This window comes from Mustela erminea, chromosome 4, assembly GCF_009829155.1.
Source record: "Mustela erminea isolate mMusErm1 chromosome 4, mMusErm1.Pri, whole genome shotgun sequence".
Taxonomy (NCBI): Eukaryota; Metazoa; Chordata; class Mammalia; order Carnivora; family Mustelidae; genus Mustela; species Mustela erminea.
In genome coordinates, this window is record NC_045617.1 from 96099350 (window position 1) to 96118504 (window position 19155).

A 19155-nucleotide genomic window follows, 5' to 3' on the forward strand; every position below is an offset into this window, starting at 1 on the left:
GCTTCCTTATAAAATATCCTCAGTAGATAATTATATTCAAATCTTCATATAAATGTAGCTGCTTGTGTAGATTAACTTTTGATCAGAAAACTTCTAAGTCTTCTGCCTTATTTTGGTTTGAGTGAATTTCATGAGGGAAATTTTATTTTGCTGATAATTGCTAATGGAATTTTTTTTTATCTCTACGTCTGTGTTATCATTTTGTTTTGATAGATTGAAAATTATTAGCAATAGCTTCTGCTCCTTATTTTAATAATGTCTGTATCAACACATATCTATATATGTGAATATTAGTAAAATTATTAAAATGGAAATATGTAACACATATATCCTTAGTTTTTCATTTTTCTATTAAAGGCAGTTTAGTACAATTGTTTGCAAAAGTCATAGATATGGAAAATATATACTTATTTTACAATGAAAAGTGAAATTTAATTTAGATATTAAATTAGCTAAAAGTGTGTTTGGAATAGTAAAGCTACATGTTACTTTCTGAGCTTAAAAAGAGTATAAAAGTTAAGTTCATTACTTTCAGTAAAGGTTATTAGCAGAGTTTTGAAAATCATAGATTCTTATACAATATATCATTTACCACCAAAAAAGCATAAATAATATTTGCACGATAAAATGTTCACCTTAAAAAATACATTACTTACTGTTGATTCTCAGAGCCAGGTGAAGCATCGGCTTTATCTGTAGGAGGAAGGAGGGTGTAAAGATAGAAGGTCAGAGCAGTATATATATATTACCCTTATTTCCTGTTTTTGGCCAATTATGGTTGTGCAAGTAAATCTAAGTCAACAGGTCTGAAACAGGATTTGTCATACCAATAGTCTCATTGCTGATTGTCTAACTGCAGTTTTGGCAATATCTTGTGATTCTGCACATGCCTTTTTTTTTTTTTTAATGGCTTTTCTTCAGCTCAAGTGATGTCCTTAGATGTCCCCTTTGCTGTGCATTTATTCTCAAGTACTCCTTTGGTTCCTAGAACTGAATTCTCTGCAGACTTGGGTGGAGTGTATTTAATGTTTCCTGCATCTAGAGGAAGACAGGTAGAAGACTGTGTGCAGAGCTTTTCCTCCTTTGGAGCTGGGAAAGATGTTTCCTCATTTAAAGCAAATGTCTTTCTTCTGGATATTTCCCAGGATGCAGAATGAGTCCATATATTGACACATTTACTTACTGGGAGCTCTGACGTGGCCAGTACTGTGGGAAATCTCACAGAAACTAAATGTAGACACTTGTTTGTATGCATACATTTCTGCAAGTAAAACTAGCTTTGCTTCAGTGTGCATGCTGTGTGGTCATTATTGTAATAGGACTTGATTTGTACAGGGTATCTAAAATTAATGTTGAATTTACTGTACTTATTTTTAGACTTCTAAATGTATTTGTTTATATTGGAATTTGGTCCATTTTCTAATGGAAAGAATAACCTAGAAACCTTGATTTAAGGAATGCAGGCGGGGTGGAGAGTGCATCTCATACAGGCCTGTTTTACTGTGTTCCTTTCTTTCTTTTTCTTTTTTTTTTTAAGATTTTAATTTATTTATTTGCAAAAGAGAGACAGAGTTAGACAGTGAGAGAGAGAGAGAGAGAAAGCAAGAGAGCGCATAACCCAGGAGGAAAGAGAGATAAAAGTTTCCAAACAAGCAGAGAGCCGGATGCGGGGCTGGATCCCAGGACCTGGGATCATGACCTGGGCCGGAGGCAGACGCTTAACTGACGGAGGCACACACGTGACCCCATTTTACTGTGTTCTAAAGCAAATTGCACCTGCTTTGGCATCTTTTCAGGCTTGGTCCTGCAACATTAAGTTATGAGAACATTAACTTAACTTTTCATATCGAGTTTGTACTTTTCTGACTTGGATAATTTTAAGGCAGAAAGATTTTATCTCCTTGCTGTGAAAATTTTAAGGCCTTTAAAATAGATAATGCAATGCATTCTGATTCTAACTGGATAGACTTGCTGTGTTCAAAAAACGAATTTAGTTGTTAGTATGTGTGTTACATGTAGATGCTGTGTGGGTGTTCCCACTTCTTTGCATCTCCTTAGGAGGGTTTGGCTCCAAAACATTTTTTAAACCTCATTCTTGATTTCCTGATTTTCAGGTTCTGGATTTCTTCTTAGCAGATAATATTAGGAGTCCTGATAAAGCATGTGGTGATATGAAGGGCCCAGCAGAAGGAATATCAGCCAGCATGTCTTGAGCAACGGTTCAGATGGTCAGTGGTAAGTCAGGGCTTCTGGACCAGGTGGGTACACACCAGTGTTCCTCACTGCTTGCACCACACCTGCCCAGTGGTTCAGCACTGTTTAGGAATATGGTTTTGGGGAAAATCCTCCCTTTCTGATGCATTCCTGATGGGGAGCTGGTAGCTTCAGGTATTATGTGTAGTTAATGGGACCAATGAAGAAGTTGGTTGTTTGGGCCTAGAATTTGTTCATTCTCAAGACTCACCAAGTAATTTGAGATAAACCATCACGATATGTTCACTGTACTTGTAGCTTGATATAATCTCTGTACTATAAGTAAGTTGTATGCATTTAAGTTCAGGTACAACAAAGTTGAGAGTTTCTGGAATTTTTTTTTTTAATTTTATTTATTTATTTGACAGAGATCACAAGTAGGCAGAGAGGCAGGCACAGAGAGAGAGAGGGAAGCAGGCTCCCTGCTGAGCAGAGAGCCCGATGCGGGACTCGATCCAAGGACCCTGAGATCATGACCTGAGCCGAAGGCAGCGGCTTAACCCACTGAGCCACCCAGGTGCCTGAGTTTCTGGAATGTTAAAACAAGGGATTGGTTCAAGATGACACGTGGTTGAAGCAGATTATTGACCATGTTTCCTTCTCTTCCAGGCATGTTAGGTCATAACCTGGGTCTTGGGAATCTATCACCTAAAGTTTTTCATAGCTTTCCTTTTCCAAAACATCCCTCTTTAATGTAAGATTCAGATAGAGTATAAACTGTCCATGTGGCTCTGTTTGTTTGGGGAGAGTGGTGTTTTTGTAGGCTTCATAGGATTGCCCCCTTTCTATAGAAACATTTGGAATACAAACTTTGAAACTGTTCTCTCCGTGTTTAAAAGGTTCCTAGAACTTTGGTGATAGTCATAAATTTGTATGTGGAATGACTCAGGAAGCCCTCTTAACAACCACATGCGGTGAGTGCTCCTGTTACTTCATTTTACAGATGAGAAACAAAGGCACATGGAGTTACAGGACTTGTCCAAGGTCACGTGGTAGAGTGCATGGGACCAGGGATGGCATTCCTTCCTGATAGCTTCCTGAGTTCTATCTACACTTATCAGTTAGGTCCCCTTCCCACAGTAACCAGAAGTTTTAACAGAGGCAACTCTGTGACTAATCAAGGCCACTGGAATCCTGCTGCCAACAGTAGGGTCCTTTTGAAGGTGATGTTCTCTAATTTCCCAGAAGAATGAATTGAAAAATTCCTTGCTCATGCTGCTTCTGGCCAGACCTGGGCCAGGTAAGAGGGTCCAAGTCCACACGTGACCAACCAGCCTAGGGGGGGAAGAGAAAGCTTACAAACCAATGGGAAATCAATTATTCCTGTCAGCACATATGTTGCTGTGATTAAACCCAGAGAGGTCCATGCCCATGAATCCTCCTTCTGATGGGAAAGACACACTTTCTGTGTACAAGGTGTTTTCCACAAGACTGTTCAAATTGTGTACATGACTTTAAGCACAACTGTCATTTCAAATTTAACTATTGTATATTTATTCTTTAGTGCACTTTTACTCTTAGAATCTATATACATTTTTGGCAATCAATCAATACAGATATTCTCTAAACAAGACATACGAATGGCTCACAGACACATGAAAAAATGTTCAACATCACCAGCCATCAGGGAAATGGAACTAAAAACCATGATGAAATACTTTGACAATTCTTAACCAAAGTATTCTCTGTACAACTTTAGGGTTTTCAAGATTACTTCTGTAAGAGTAAAGCTAAGCTTACATTTGTGAACTATAGAGATCTAAAGTAAGTAGTAATCTATCGTACCTTATTTTGGAGAATATTTTGGTCTTTTTTCTTTGTAAATGGAAGTACATAGGGTCTTTCATAACATAATGATAAAAGACCCCAAAACTCATTAGTATTTTTAAGTTCCAAGTTATGATATTAAATTTTTACTTTGTATAAAATTCAGTATATAACAATGATCTACATTACATACTAAATTATTATCATTTGTTTCTGTTCATCTGTGGAGAGTTTTACTTAACTGTTCCAGACTTACTTCTATGTTTCAAAAATGAAGAGAGTTAGACTAATAATTTCCTGCTCTCTCTACCTCCAAAATGTCATGATTCCAAATACTGCGTTTTATAAATGAGGGAATATAAATTACTAAATCACATAACACATTCATAGCACTGACAGGCATTTCTGAGTGCTCACGTTAGAATGTAGATTGCACAAAGTGGTGAGTAATTCAGTAATTTCTGTTCATATTCATGTGTGTGCTAGCTTTATGAGTTACGTGATTAAAATGTACTAGAACTGACTAGTTCCTACTCAACAGATATAACATTTAATTACAGTTCATCATTAAGCTACATAATTGAATTTTACTCCAGATGTTCTTTATAAGAGAACTTAGAACTCAAGATAGATTGCACTATAAAATAATAAAATAAAATAAAATAAAATAAAATAAAATAAAATAAAGTAAAATAATAATCAAACTCTGCTAACCAGCTGCCATGTATCCAGTTAGTTCCTAAAATGTATTTTATTTTTACATAAATGTGAGGTGAGATGAGAGCATAGCTGAATCAGCCACTTGGTTAAAATGGCCTTGGAAACATCTGTGCACCCATTTTCTATATTGGATTGGCAGTTTGACCTTAATCTTCCAAAATGTTAGTTTGCAATCATCTTTGTTCCCTCATCTGCCATGATTAGTTTGTCTTTTTCCATACTGACATCCACCATTGTCATTGTTGGTCTTTTATGACCCATCCCTCCCAACTTTATCAGTGAGTACCTTTCATCTTGTTCTTATTTGCATATACAAACTTTATGTTAAAAAAGGAAGTCATTTGCTCCTGTTTCTATATTTCAAATCCATTCCAATGATTCTGCTGGAACTTGCAATAGAGTATCTTAGTGACCATTGCTATTAAACACTACATCTTGTTTAGAGAATATTGCATTTCTTATTCCTTAAAATTAATCTTCTATTCTTGGGTTTTACTCATTCTACTCTAACTGGGTTGGCTGCAACATAAAATAAATAAAGCAGAGCTTCTCTCCGTCCCTGACCAGCCCTCCTTTCATCTTAGTCACAATCACAACTGTATTGTCATTTCTGTGCTGATCATAGAAACTAACTAATCACTGGAAAGATGAATAGGATTCCTACCTGAAAGCTGACCTCTCCTGGCCCAACTCTCTATGACTTTCACTTCCCAGTAAAGAACTACCTATAGCTTACTGACTAAAAGCAGAATCTTTGGAAACTGTCAGCTTTAAGAAATCTTCTCCAAGCCCCAGTTTTTCTCTTCTGTAAAATGTAGATTTTCATATGATAGGTTGCTTTGACGATTAAAAAATTTGTTGTACATAAAACTTGTAAGACAATCCATGACATGTAATACTTAACAAATAAACATTTTTATTATCTTCTCTCAAGTGTGATATTTTCTGGCCACATAAAATATTTACTGAACACATAAAATATTTCCATAAATGCATTTCATTTGGTTGAACAGTTAATGCAGGGGTATTTATAAGAACAATTTCTTCTTTTAGATGTCATAGGAAAGAATCAGTATAATTTAGTAAGAAGTTCAAGTGTTTACAGACCAATTCTATCAGAGACCATTAAGAAAATGAATGATCATCTCTGTGTTTTTGCTAAGAAACTGAGGGCCATAGACATAGGTGCGTTTTAAAATTAGCATTATTTCATAAATAAAGACATGTTGCAAATAATCATCTGTAGTAACTCTTTCCTTTGTCTTAGAAGATGTTGAGGAAGATAAAAAATAACCTACCAGGGAAGGTTTTTCTGGTGTACAGGAGGACTAAGAGAGTGAGGGGGAAAGGAAAATAGCTTGTTCATCCTCTATCCTCTTCACTAGCATATATGGGCTTCCCATTGCTGAGTGCATACATCTTTACATAAAGATTCATAGGTCATAGCACCTAAACAATTTAAAAAGACTTCTGTGATTATACATTACTGATCTCATAGTAAACTTTTTGTATTTTGAGATTTCAGAAGTGCTTAGAAAAGCTAAGTGGGCCTCTATAGTATCTAATATATTAACTTATAGATGCCTGACATCCTTTATGTTTGAAAGTCCCTTAAAAGAGAGCACAACTGTTCATCATTCATTGGGGACAGAGTAGTGGAGCATGGATGACAAAGATGCACTGAGGGGTGATTGGGTCAAAATGTTTGGATTTAAAACCATGCTTTTTTTTTTTTATTTTGACTATTAAGTCACTTATCTATGAATAAGAAAAAAGATGTGTGAAAGTAGGTATTTCATAAAACTGTAATTTCAGATTAGAAAAGGTAGATGTCACTGGGCAGTGTTACGCAATAAGAAACAAATCCATCAGATTAAAATTACAGATAATTTATTTTTCCCTGGATGGGGAAAGGCACCCCCATAGACAGTAATCTTTTGTCTACAGGCCATTCTTTTTGTACATATTAAAATGTGTTCAATCCTGACATGACAGTTTGCTCTTTCAGCTATTTCTGCCTGAATAACACCCATTTATGCTCATCCTGTCCTTCTTAAATGTTGTTAAATCCAAGTCATTAAAAGCAGACAGCTTGGTTAGTTAGGATAGAGGGTTTTCCACTGCAGTAAGTAATAGTTCCCAGGGTCCTCTGGAATATTTCTGAAAACTCTGACACTGCCTTGGTGTCATTAGAGCCTCCTTCATCATTTCAGTCAAGGACAGTCCACATTCTGCTTTTTCTCTGCGTGGGTCCTTTGACTCTGACACATGTCACTTTATTACATTTCCTGAGAAAGAGCGGTCATGTTTAGAATGTGCTCAGGTGACCTGACATCTTGTGTAATTTCCAATGGTACCAGTCCATTTAGTTACCACAGGTAGTGGTGCAGTTTAATGAACAGTCATAGCCATATAGATTACCACGACAATTATACAAAAGTAATTTCAATTTCTCAAGGAGGATTTTGTTTTTTAGCTAGTTTCTATAAGTCGGCTAGAAAAAAAAAAATGCATGTGGAATTGTCTGCAATTCACACATTACTCACTAAATCTCTTCATCTCCTTGAGTTCCCCCCACTCCATTTTGTCATTCTTTCTGTTGTCCTCACTTAACTTCCCAAGCTGCAAGAAGAGAATAATTACAATGTCCTTGAAGCTTTCTATGTGGCATGACACAAATGGTCAGGTCATAATTATTTCCCCAGGAACACTTCAATTCTTGGTTATTTTGTTCAATACATGCATGAATACCTAAGCAATAAAAGCAATATATGATGTAGTGAGCATCTATTGTAGGTATAAATTATTCCATCTTCTGTGGGGTGAAAGAGAAAAGATAGTAGACAATCCATTTGGACATATTCATCCAGTATTGCTAATGATACAATCACAATTAACAAGGACGCTGATTTTTTTTTTTTGAAAAAAGCTTATACATTTGTGTACTGTTGTATGTTTTGTTTCGCTTTATTTCATCCTCAACATACAGAATCAAAATCTCTGGAAGTGGAGTTCATATTTCAGCATTTTTTATAAGCTTCCTAAGTGATTCTTACATTTTAGTAACTCTTTGAAAGGAGATACATATGGGGAGTCGCTTGAAAAGTTTTCTAAAGCTGGTTAGAATGGCCATATAATTTATGATACTTTGAAGCTAAAAGAGGACAATATTAAAAATTATTATTTAGGGCAAGCTATGTAGATCAGGGACTTCTTAGACCAAGAAGTACTATTGTTCTAGTAAGAGCTGAATACTAAGGCACATATTTTGAATATAGAATCCAGGACAGACTAAAAATTTTGAAGTATCCTAGACAGTTAGCTCCATATTATGCTGACCCATAGAACAGCAGATTTTCCCTCCAAGTTATTGCTACTCCCAGCTCATCAACTGCATTCCCAGTACCACTGTTAGATCAAGCCCTCCTTTAGCTTCTAGATCAAGCCTTCATTTAGCTTCTAGATCATGGTGTTGGCCTTATAACTGCTTTTGCTCTCCATGTTTGTCTTTCTTCCATCCTGTCTTCCTATCTGATATCACAATAATGATGCATAAATGATTATTTTATTATCACCCTTGGAATTTGTTCATGTTTCTATATGATTTAAACTATAATAATAAACATACTAAAATATAAAATATATGCCGTAATAATATTGACATGAACAAGAAATTATACAGTGTTAGACGGAACACTTATTTAGCCATTGTAAATGAAAACTTGAAATACCAGTTAGCAAATTGCCACTCCTCTTACCCTTTCAAGTGCTCCTTGCTCCACTGCAAAACTTTCTTAACATCTGCCTTTAGAGCCCATGTGGACATTCTCACAATCTGGTGATAAACAAGGCTAGGCCTGGCATGGCATGGCAATGTCCTCTTGGACCCAGCTCCGCTGTTATGGCCTCAAAGAGCTCTAATGGATCAGTGTCTGTGTGATACAATTAGAACAATCTTTTCATGATGTACAGTTCTTCATGATTTGGCTCCTTCATACCTCATGTGCTCGAGGGTCTAACTTCTCCCAGTCTGCTTCACTGCTCTGAAAAGCCACATCTTCTCCCATGTCTTCATGCTTGTGTACCGCTTTGTGGACCACTCTCCTTCCCTACTTACATTCTTCCCAAATTCTTACTTATTGTTTGTATCCTAGCTTAATTTTTTGTGTGTGTGATGGTCTTCAGTAGGTCCTGTAGGCATATTTCAATATGTTTCCTATGCTCCCATCTTATTTTGTACATATCTCTAACTCAATAATTTTTTAAATGTGGCTTTTTATATAAATGTTCATTTCCTTTCTAAATAGTAATAATCTTGACCCTTGGATTTTCAAATATATTTGCCCCCAGTTCTTAGCTCTTTTACTGCATGTAGTATATATGTCACCATATATTGACAAAAAAAATAATTAATAAATAAAGAATGTTTGTTGGAAAGAATACACAATTTTTTTTAAAAAGTTGGTTAAGATTTGTCAGTGAGGTTTTCATGAATGTGATGCATTTTGAGCTGAACTTTGAAGGAGTAAGGGATATGGAGGGTTGGGGATGAGGGTGATTCACGTTCCCAATGAGGCCACCAACAAAAGCAAAGCACAGGAAGAGAAATGAGGACATAAGTGAGTGGAGAATGGCAACACTGGGTTAGTAAGCAAATGGCAGAGAAGGAAGAGAATTATCTCAAAACATTGTACATCAGTTTGAGGAGTTTAGAGCCATACTACTCAGACCAGTAAATCCAAAAGCTTTATCTCCTCACAATAGACTTGGATTTGTAACAATTGAAAGTTTGTTCTTCCCTGGGGCTTGGTTCCAAGACCATACAATGTCATCATCTGTGTCCCAGAAGGATGCAAATCCGTGTTAAGTATTAACTAATCTTTCTGTGCACTCATAATGAACTCTCTGAGTTCATTACGTTTACTCAAAGGTCAACTGATGGCTGCTTGGGCCTGCTGGTTTACTGTTCCTTAAGCAAATGGTTCTTTGTCAAATGTTAATCCCTGTAAGTTAAGGCCCAAGGAATAAAGAAATCCATTTAGTGACCTATGTGGATTTGCTACCCCTGGCACAGTTCCTTGCTCTTTGCCATGTGACCTTTCTATGCTAGTTTTAATAATTCACTGGTGTTTAAAGATCACCTGTGACTCAGCAGAACCCAGTTCTTATGACTACGAAACCAAATTTCTGATTCTCTCATTCAGGAAAATACCTCATCTGCTTTTAATATGAAGCTTATAGAATAATTGCAGTTGTCTATATTATTATTTCTACCTTTCTGAGGTTAGAAATTGTCTCTAGAATACTGAGTGAAAGCAATCCACTCTTGATCAGGTTAAATAAATTCTAGTCCAAAATTTTATTTTTTCTCCCTAGTTATACAAAATTGCAATGACCTATGCTCATTTCATTTCATCTTAAGCAAAAGCAAAGTTTTTAGGCCAATAGGATCCTAGACTGGGATTAGAAAACAAACTATAATTATAGGTCTACTCATATGAATAATTAATACTAATCTCTTTGAGTGGATTCAGATTATGTTATTTACTCAAGGGATACTGTCCTAGACAAATTTCCTTCTTACCTGGGGTAAGGACACTTCTGTTCTGCCTGCTGGACAAGTTTATAGATATAATTACCACATGCTGTTCTCTAGTATTCTAGATTTATCTCTGCCTTGAGTTGGGTCTCCAGCTATTCTTAGTTATTTATCCATATGCTTTCACTGCTTGAAGGATACTACCTCCATCCCCACCCCAAGCCTAGGGAAAGATTGAGTAGAACACGACTTTTCTACCCATGTTTCTCAAGGTTAGTTTTGAGACAACTTTTAAATTACCCATTGCTCCTCTTCATTTTATTGCCTAATCCGATTTTTTTTTTTTTTACTTTCCCTCCATTAGCCCCGAACTTAGAAGGCTTCTTTTCTACTAATAGCACATGTGATTCCCATGAAAATCACGCTCCCTCTCGTGATGATGCTCCAGCCACATGAGACTTCTAACACTTCAGGATAAAAGTTCATTTCCACACTAGACACTTTATGCCTTCTGGGCTCTCTGCCTGGATTGCTCTGGCCTGGTCCTACCTCCTAGTCATAGCTTCATGACTAGCTGCCTCATGTCATTCAGCTTTTAGCTCAAATATTAGTTTTTTAGAAAGGCCTTTACTGACTCCTATAGACTTTTCTGCACATATAGGCTGAATATAAATTTGTTGGATAAGTGACTAGTCAAACCTGGTATTAAAAATGTCATATTTGAGAAAATGAAAAGATGTTGAAAGTACTGGAAATGTGTGGATGAGAGGAGAAGGTCAGAAATAGATATTGATTTTCCACATTTGTTTAGCACTTAACAGTTCACAAAGCACCCTACATACATACATCATCTGAATTTTTGAACCTCCATGATGGAAAAGTGTTGTTCTCTCCATTTCATAAAAAATGGAGGCTCAGAAAAATAAAATAAAGTTTTAAGATCATACAGTAATAAATAGAAGAAGTTGGAAGTTGAAGCATACTCTCATCTTCAAATTTAATGGTTTGTCTTCTGTGACATATTGGAGTCCCCTGACTTAAGTTGTGTGATCTATAGGTAAAATATCAGCAACATTAGGTGAATGGCAATTATCACAGTTGCACATTTTCATGGATGGAGATTCAAATTCCTTTCCTGCTGCATAACACCAAATGTTCCACCTTCCATGCAACTCTGGTGTAGCCTCTTCTCAATTCGACCACCAACTGCTAACTCCATACTTTAGTTTTTTTTTTTTTTTCTATAACTGGGGTTAATTATGTACATATTTCACAGAGTGGTTGTGAGAATTAAACTAGTCTATACATGTAAATCTTTTTCAGAACATAGTTTAAGACATGAAAACTCTTATGATTATGGTCATCATTGTTATAAGTACAATTGTATATGCTTAATAAAGATTTTCCTTCCTCTTGAGAAAACACTAAAAGTACAATATATGTGACAGTTTTATCTGTAATTAATTTTTCAGACCTTCCATCAATAATTGTATGAAAGAAGAGTTCTTGTTTATTTTTAATCTTTAGACATTTGGCTGAACATGGCTTGGCCCTTGGCACTTTTCTTATGAGGTTGCAGCCAGCCCTAAACCAGAAGTGTTAGAATGCATCTAACTGATCTTGGATTTGTTTTGCAATTATAAGTTGCAAAAGAATAAGGTCTCACTGTGAAATACATCAGAACTTAAGTAAAATCATATTTTAGTGATTAAAAAGGCATTTTTAAAAAGGGCATTAACTATTATCTGATTTATTTATTTATTTGAGAGAGAGGGGGCACAGAGGGAGAATGAGAGGGAGAAGCAGACTCCCCACTAAGCAGGGAGTCTGATACAGAACTTCATTTCAGGACCCTGAGATCATGACCTGAGCAGAAGGCAGATGCTTAACCAATTGAGCTACCCAGGAGCCACCTATCATCTGATTTCTAACCCAGTTCTTAACATGAGTAAGCACAGTCCTTCTTGTCACTTTACACAGAGACAAGAAATTTTCTGCACTTGGAACTATTCTATACAGTGTGGGTTTTTAACTTTTTATAATTTGTTTTACTAGGGTTATGTTTGCTTTTTTCTCTTCACATTGCTCCAAAGCAGATCTTGCTCATGGATTTCACTAATATATAGTTACATTTTGAATATTGAGGTCTTCAACCAGGAGAATAGAGTCCCTTGGAAGATGCCAATGCTGTACCTTGTAGAAAGAATTCTTGGCCCATTTCATGATTCGGCTCTATTTGCAAGGGAATTTCTAGGATTCCTGGTATGAAGGGAAGAGCAGTGATTATGCTCTCCTTAGAGACTTTATACTCAGAAACTTTCTTCCTCATGCTCTGACTTTCCCTGATATCTTTAATAAGATTGCATATAGAATGAATCAATAAGAGAAGTGAGAAGAACCACATGGTCCTCTCAATTGATGCAGAAAAAGCATTTGGCAATATACAGCATCCATTCCTGATTAAAGTGATTCAAAGTATAGGGATAGAAGGAACAGTCCTCAACTTTATAAAACCTATCTATGAAAAACCCACAGTGAATATCATCCTCAATGGGGAAAAGCTGACAGCCTTCCCTTTGAGATCAGGAACATGACAAGGATGCCCATTCTCACCACTCTTGTTCAGCATAGTACTAGGAGTCCTAGCAACAGCAATCAGACAACAAAGGGAAATAAAAAGTATTCAGATTGGCAATGAAGAACTCAAAATCATTCTCTTCACAGATGACATGATAATTTATATGGAAAACTCAAAAGACTCCAGCCCCAAACTACTAGAACTCATACAGCAATTCATAATGTGGCAGGATACAAAATCAATGTACAGAAATCCATTGCTTATACACTAACAATGAAAATATTGAAAGAGAAATTAGAGAATCGATTCCATTTACTATAGAACCAAGAACCATAAGATGCCTGGGAACAAACCTACCCAAAGAGGTAAAAGATCTGTACTCGAGGAACTACAGAACACTCATGAAAGAAATTGAAGAAGACACAAAGAGATGGAAGAGCATTCCATGCTCATGGATCAGAAGAATAAACATTGTTAAAATGTCTATACTGCATAGAGCAATCTGCACTTTCAATGCCATCCCAATCAAAATTCCACTGGCATTTTTTAAAGAGCTGGAAAAAAACAATCCTAAAATTTGTATGGAACCAGAAGAGACACTGAATTGCTAAGGAAATATTGAAAAAGAAAAACAAAACTGGGGGCATCAGGTTGCCTGATTTCAAGCTTTATTACAAAGCTGTGATCACCAAGACAGCATGGTACTGGCACAAAAATAGACACATAGACCAGTGGAACAGAGTAGAGAGCCCAGATATGGACCCTCAACTCTATGGTCAAATAATCTTTGACAAAGCAGGAAAAAGTATACAGTGGACAAAAGACAGTCTTTTCAATAAACGGTGCTGGGAAAATTGGACAGCTATGTGTAGAAGAATGAAACTCAACCATTCTCTTATACCATATACAAAGATAAACTCAATATGGATAAAAGACCTCAATGTGAGGCAGGAATCTATCAAAATCCTAGAGGAGAACATTGGCAGTAACCTCTTCTACATCGGCCACAGCCACTTTTTTCAAGATACATCTCCAAAGGCAAAGGAAACAAAAGCAAAAATGAACTTTTGGGACTTCATCAAGATCAAAGCTTCTGCACATCAAAGGAAACAGTCAACAAAACAATGAGGCAACCCACGGAATGGGAGAACATATTCACAAATGACACTACAGACAAAAGGCTAATATCCAAGATTTATAAACTCAACACACACAAAACAAACAATCACATCCAAAAATGGGCAGAAGATATAAACAAACACTTCTCCAAAGAAGACATACAAATGGCTAATGGACATATGAAAAAATGTTCATCATCATTAGCCATCAGGGAGATTCAAATCAAAACCACATTGAGGCACCACCTTACACCAGTTAGAATGGCCAAAATTAACAAGACAGTAAACAAGTGTTGGAGAGGATGTGGAGAAAGGGGAACCTTCTTACACTGTAGGTGGGAATGCAAGTTGGTGCAGCCACTTTGGAAAACAGTGTGGAGATTCCTTAAGAAATTAAAAATAGGGCTCCCTATGATCCTGCAATTGCACTAATGGGTATTTGCCCCAAAGATACTGATGTAGTGAAAAGAAGAGCCATCTGTACCCCAATGTTCATAACAGCTATGGCCACAGTCACCAAACTGTGGAAAGAACTGAGATGCCCTTCAATGGATGAATGGATAAAGAAGATATGGTCAATATATACAATGGAGTATTAGGCCTCCATCTGAAAGGATGAATACCCAACTTTTGTATCAACATGGACTGGACTTGAGGAGATTCTGCTGAGTGAAATAAGTCAAGCAGAGAGAGTCAATTATCATATGGTTTCACTTATTTGTGGAGGATAAGGAAAAACATGGAGGACATTGGGAGATGGTAAAAAGAAGTAAGTTGGGAGAAATCTGAGGGGGAGATAAACCATGAGAGACTGGACTCTGAGAAACAAACTGAGAGTTTTGGAGGGGAAGAGGGTGGGGGTTCGGTGAGCCTGGTGGTTGGGCTTATGGAGGACACGTATTGCATGGCGCACTGGGTATGGTGCATAAACAGTGAATTCTGGAATACTGAAAAAAAAATAAAATAAAATAAGAAAAAATAAATGCACAATTTGACCACTTTGGGCATTGGGAAAAAAAAAAAAAGACTGAACAAATAAGAAGCAAAACCTTCTTACAGAATTCAATAATGCATAGTCTGATACAATGGTTCTTAACCCTATTGGACCCAATGCTCCCATTTTGTTTTTCTATTTTTTTTTGTACATTATATCCCCTTTAATTACTTATTTTATAACTAGAAGTTTGTTTTCTTTGTTCCCAATGCTTCCCTTTCATCACAAAATCTTTTTTTTTTTAACATCTCCGTTATTATTTTAAAAGAAATTCAGGGAATAACATATCCAGGGAAGGTTTCCCCTAGAGTATGTGAAGCCCTGATAAAATACTTTGTTTGGAACCCCTTTCTACATAAACCATTCAGCTTACCTAAAATCAGCATGTAAACACCATTCTATTGGCCCAATATCATTTGATCATGTAAAAAAAAAAAAAATACTACACTGACAGGTGGGAGCTATCTATTCACCAGGCAGCTCACCTGGAACTAAGGCCTTGCCATGAAGCATGAGGCACTCTATGGGTTCAGTTGTGTTTCTTTAGGGAACACCTATACCCCATGTATGGGGCTGAGCATTGGAGAGCAGCCCATAGGGGAGTAATAAGTACTGGGACCCACACTTCTGGGAAACTTAGATATTTTCAAGGGTGTTACTGTATACCACAGGAGCACCCTTGAGACCCAATTAAAATACATCCATGGGGCAGGAACCCTGCCAGCCCATGTCTAAAAATAGTATCAACCATATTTCTAGGCATAATTTTTTAGGAGATTGTTATTAATAATGCCCATGTATAATGTAACAGGAAAATAAAGTTATTCATAATTAATTACACATATTTCAATACAAAAATTTTGATGTGTGGCTATACCAGAAGACTTAATGAAATTGTCAATCTCAGCCTATTCTGAGGATACATTTGGAGTTAAAAGAATAAGAACATCATCAACCATTCAGTACAAAGAGTATAGGTAATGAAAGAACAGTTGTATAGATGGACACCAGAACAAAATAAAGTTGGGATAGTTAATGAGGAACCTGATAAATCAGTATATGATCAAAGAAAAAGGTAAATAAACTTAATGAATTTATGATTATGTAGCAAGACAAATTAAAGACTGGCAAACTGAAGAAATGAAAAGTAAGAATTTCTTAAACGTGAACTCAGCATTATTTGTAAATGCATTGTTAAAATAATTGTGCTATGACATAAGTCTCAGATGACCACTGTGTTTTGAAGTGAAAATTATAAGGCTCCTTCCTGTGCCTGGAATGGTCTTCAGTGCCACTTTGGAAGAGTGCTCAAGCCAAACCAGTTCCTGTATGGGCCCAGTTCCCATTCTCTGCTTTGGGTTGTTGTCCAATCCTTTACATATGGAATGGAATTGAGGGAGCATCCCAGTACATTTGCCTATTATCTTGGGATCCCAGCACATGTCCAGGCACACTCTCAGTCTCTGTTTTTTTTTTTTTTTAATTAACATACAATGTATTATTAGCCCCAGGGGTACAGGTCTGTGAATTGCCAGGTTTACACATTTCACAGAGTCTCTGGTGTTTTAAACAACCTTGCAAACCTTATTCTTGAAGAGGTAATGGGGACCATAGGATAGGTTAGAAAAAGAAACAGTAATTCAGGAGGCTGTGGAGAATTTGTGTGACACTTTGCTTGAGATGGTATCCAAATAAGATTGAGTATGATCTCTAACTCTAGCAAGACAGCCTTTATTGTATTATTAGAAAGTTGACAGGAGCTAATGATTTTAAAGTTTTAAAAGAGGTGGTATGGGACAAAGGTTCAAGTATCTCCCAGTTTTCTTGTTCATTCTGGTCCTGTGTAGACAGTAGAATCAGAGATTCAGCTAAGGGATGCCTAACTCACAGATAGTCTATTAATTTCATTACATATTTTGCTTTTAAACCCTGAGTTTTCCTAAATATTATTTAATTGGTAGCATATTATTAACATATAGTACTCATTGCACATGATAAAGAAACTATGCATTTTTTTATATAAATTTTTAAAAATTTATTTATTTTCAGCATAACAGTATCATTTTTTCACCACACCTAGTGCTGCATGCAATCCGTGCCCTCTATAATACCCACCACCTGGTACCCCGACCTCCCACCCACCTGCCACTTCAAACCCCTCAGATTGTTTTTCAGAGTCCATAGTCTCTCATGATTCACCTCCCCTTCCAATTTACCCCAACCCCCTTCTCTCTAACTCCCCTTGTCCTCCATGCTTTTTGTTATGCTCCACAAATAAGTGAAACCATATGATAATTGACTCTCTCTGCTTGACTTATTTCACTCAGCATAATCTCTTCCAGTCCCATCCACTGTACATTATTTTTAAAATCAGAAAAAATGTTATTTACATAATTTGTTTTTATTCAAATGAAAATATTTTAAGAACTGGTGGTAAAACACAAAAGAAAAATAATGAAGATTTGTCTTCAGGATATGATGTTCTTCATATTAATTATTCTACTTTTAAATAAGGATAATTTCCAGTTATTGAAAATTCTTTTCAAATTCTTTGAAAATTCTATTGTGGAAATAAATGACATAAACTGTTCTTTATATATGTCAATCTGAAGCTCTAGACAAATAATTGTCTGATTTGATTCTCTCTTTAGTCTCATTCTTGTCCCAGCTGTAGAAAATGTCCTTGAGCTTGGAAGCCTTGTGATTCTTTGAACCATAATCATTAATTATTGACCGGGTAAAATAGTATGTCATATTCTTGCAAAAAATACACTTTTATAAATTTTTCTGGCCTTTCCCATGTGAACGTGGCTGAATTTTGCCATTATTTTGGGACTTTCCAAGTTTGGTATATCCTCCAAAGAACTACTGGCATTACTCTTCTAGAATATTTTGTTCCTGTTTAGATAGAAATATGAGAGGTGCAAACACAAGCTTTTCTGCATTTCTGCCGACAGAAATGTTGCCTCAAACTATATAATTGACATTATACTATACCATCTAGTTCATTCCAGCCTCGGTTATATAATGCAAATCATACAGAAAAAAGGAAAGGAGGTATAAATGGTACTTCCTAGTTTAGCATAAACATGTTTTCAGATGTGTGTAATACTGTGGTCCTATAAAATCATTATACTAGTATTTAAACAGTGTGGTTGACTCAGGAAGAAAGACAGTGTTTTCTTTAGTTAGTTCCACTTGGAGTCCACTACTGAAATAGAGAGTATCTCCATACCTAAGAAATGAAATGAAATGACACCAACATTAATGACTTTATACACATGTAATACGGTCATTATAGTGTAATGGGTAAGCACGTATCAAGAGTTTGGAATATAAACTAAGAAACAATAGCTTATGCTATTATAAGTGATTGCAAGAATGAGTTCTGAAACACCACTGGGTGCCTCCAAGATGTTCACAACCCAAATATCGACATGTTAGGAGTAAATGTTCTAAATGCTCTAAATTCATTTTTGTATCATTCAAGCCTCTCAGTTATTTTTTATCTTGTTCCCTCTGTAGTCTTGGCTCTGTCTGCAGAATCTTGGTATATTTAACTACGTTTGGCTTACCTTCTCAGTGTGACCCTGCTCCAAGTACGATAGTGGAAGTGTGGATTTCTGTTTGGAATATCTCCTGCAAAATAATAACTCTTGATCACCTCCTTTCAAATTATTTCTGTCTTGTTGGCAAGATTTTCTGCTGAATATCACCTTTAGATTTGAAATTCTTAGTCCTCCTAAACATGCAATCAAGCCTGTACTAGTTATAATGATCTTTCCAACCTAGGAAACCTCAATCATCTTGAACTTCTTAGAACCACAGGACACAGTCCTAGAGGACAACTAGTTATTTATTTTGGATATTTTAGCACTCCAAAAAATTCATAGGCATAGTTTATGTCAGTTTGGAGGGAACAATTCTAATTTCTCATGTCCTATAGATCTTCAGTTTCCTCACTAAACACTAAGTCTAAGACTGTTCTGTTTGCTAAGTAGTTTTTTACTCTGCCATTCTGCATTCATTTCTGAATCTAAATTCTTGAAGCTAAATAAGTGGTTTGTTAACATTCACTGATGCGCATGTGGATATAATCACATGTATGAAACAGAAATAGATCAGTTTGGACCACTGACAATGTTTTCCAAAATGCAGTAAATATAACAGGACTAGTGAATAGTTT

General features: G+C 36.2%; 1 protein-coding gene across 1 annotated transcript in view; it reads right to left on the reverse strand.

Moving 5' to 3' along the window:
* The window catches only part of LOC116588733 (cysteine-rich secretory protein 2-like), a 28771-nt gene extending 27712 nt beyond the window's left edge, over positions 1–1059 (reverse strand). Inside the window, exons 1-2 of the mRNA XM_032340223.1 lie at positions 828–1059; positions 657–693 (exon numbers count right to left, since the gene is read on the reverse strand). Of these exons, the coding sequence (XP_032196114.1) occupies positions 657–693; positions 828–839 (49 nt within the window). The 5' untranslated portion in view covers positions 840–1059. The remainder of the gene's footprint in view (positions 1–656; positions 694–827) is intronic.
* Between the last annotated feature and the right edge of the window lie 18096 nt (positions 1060–19155).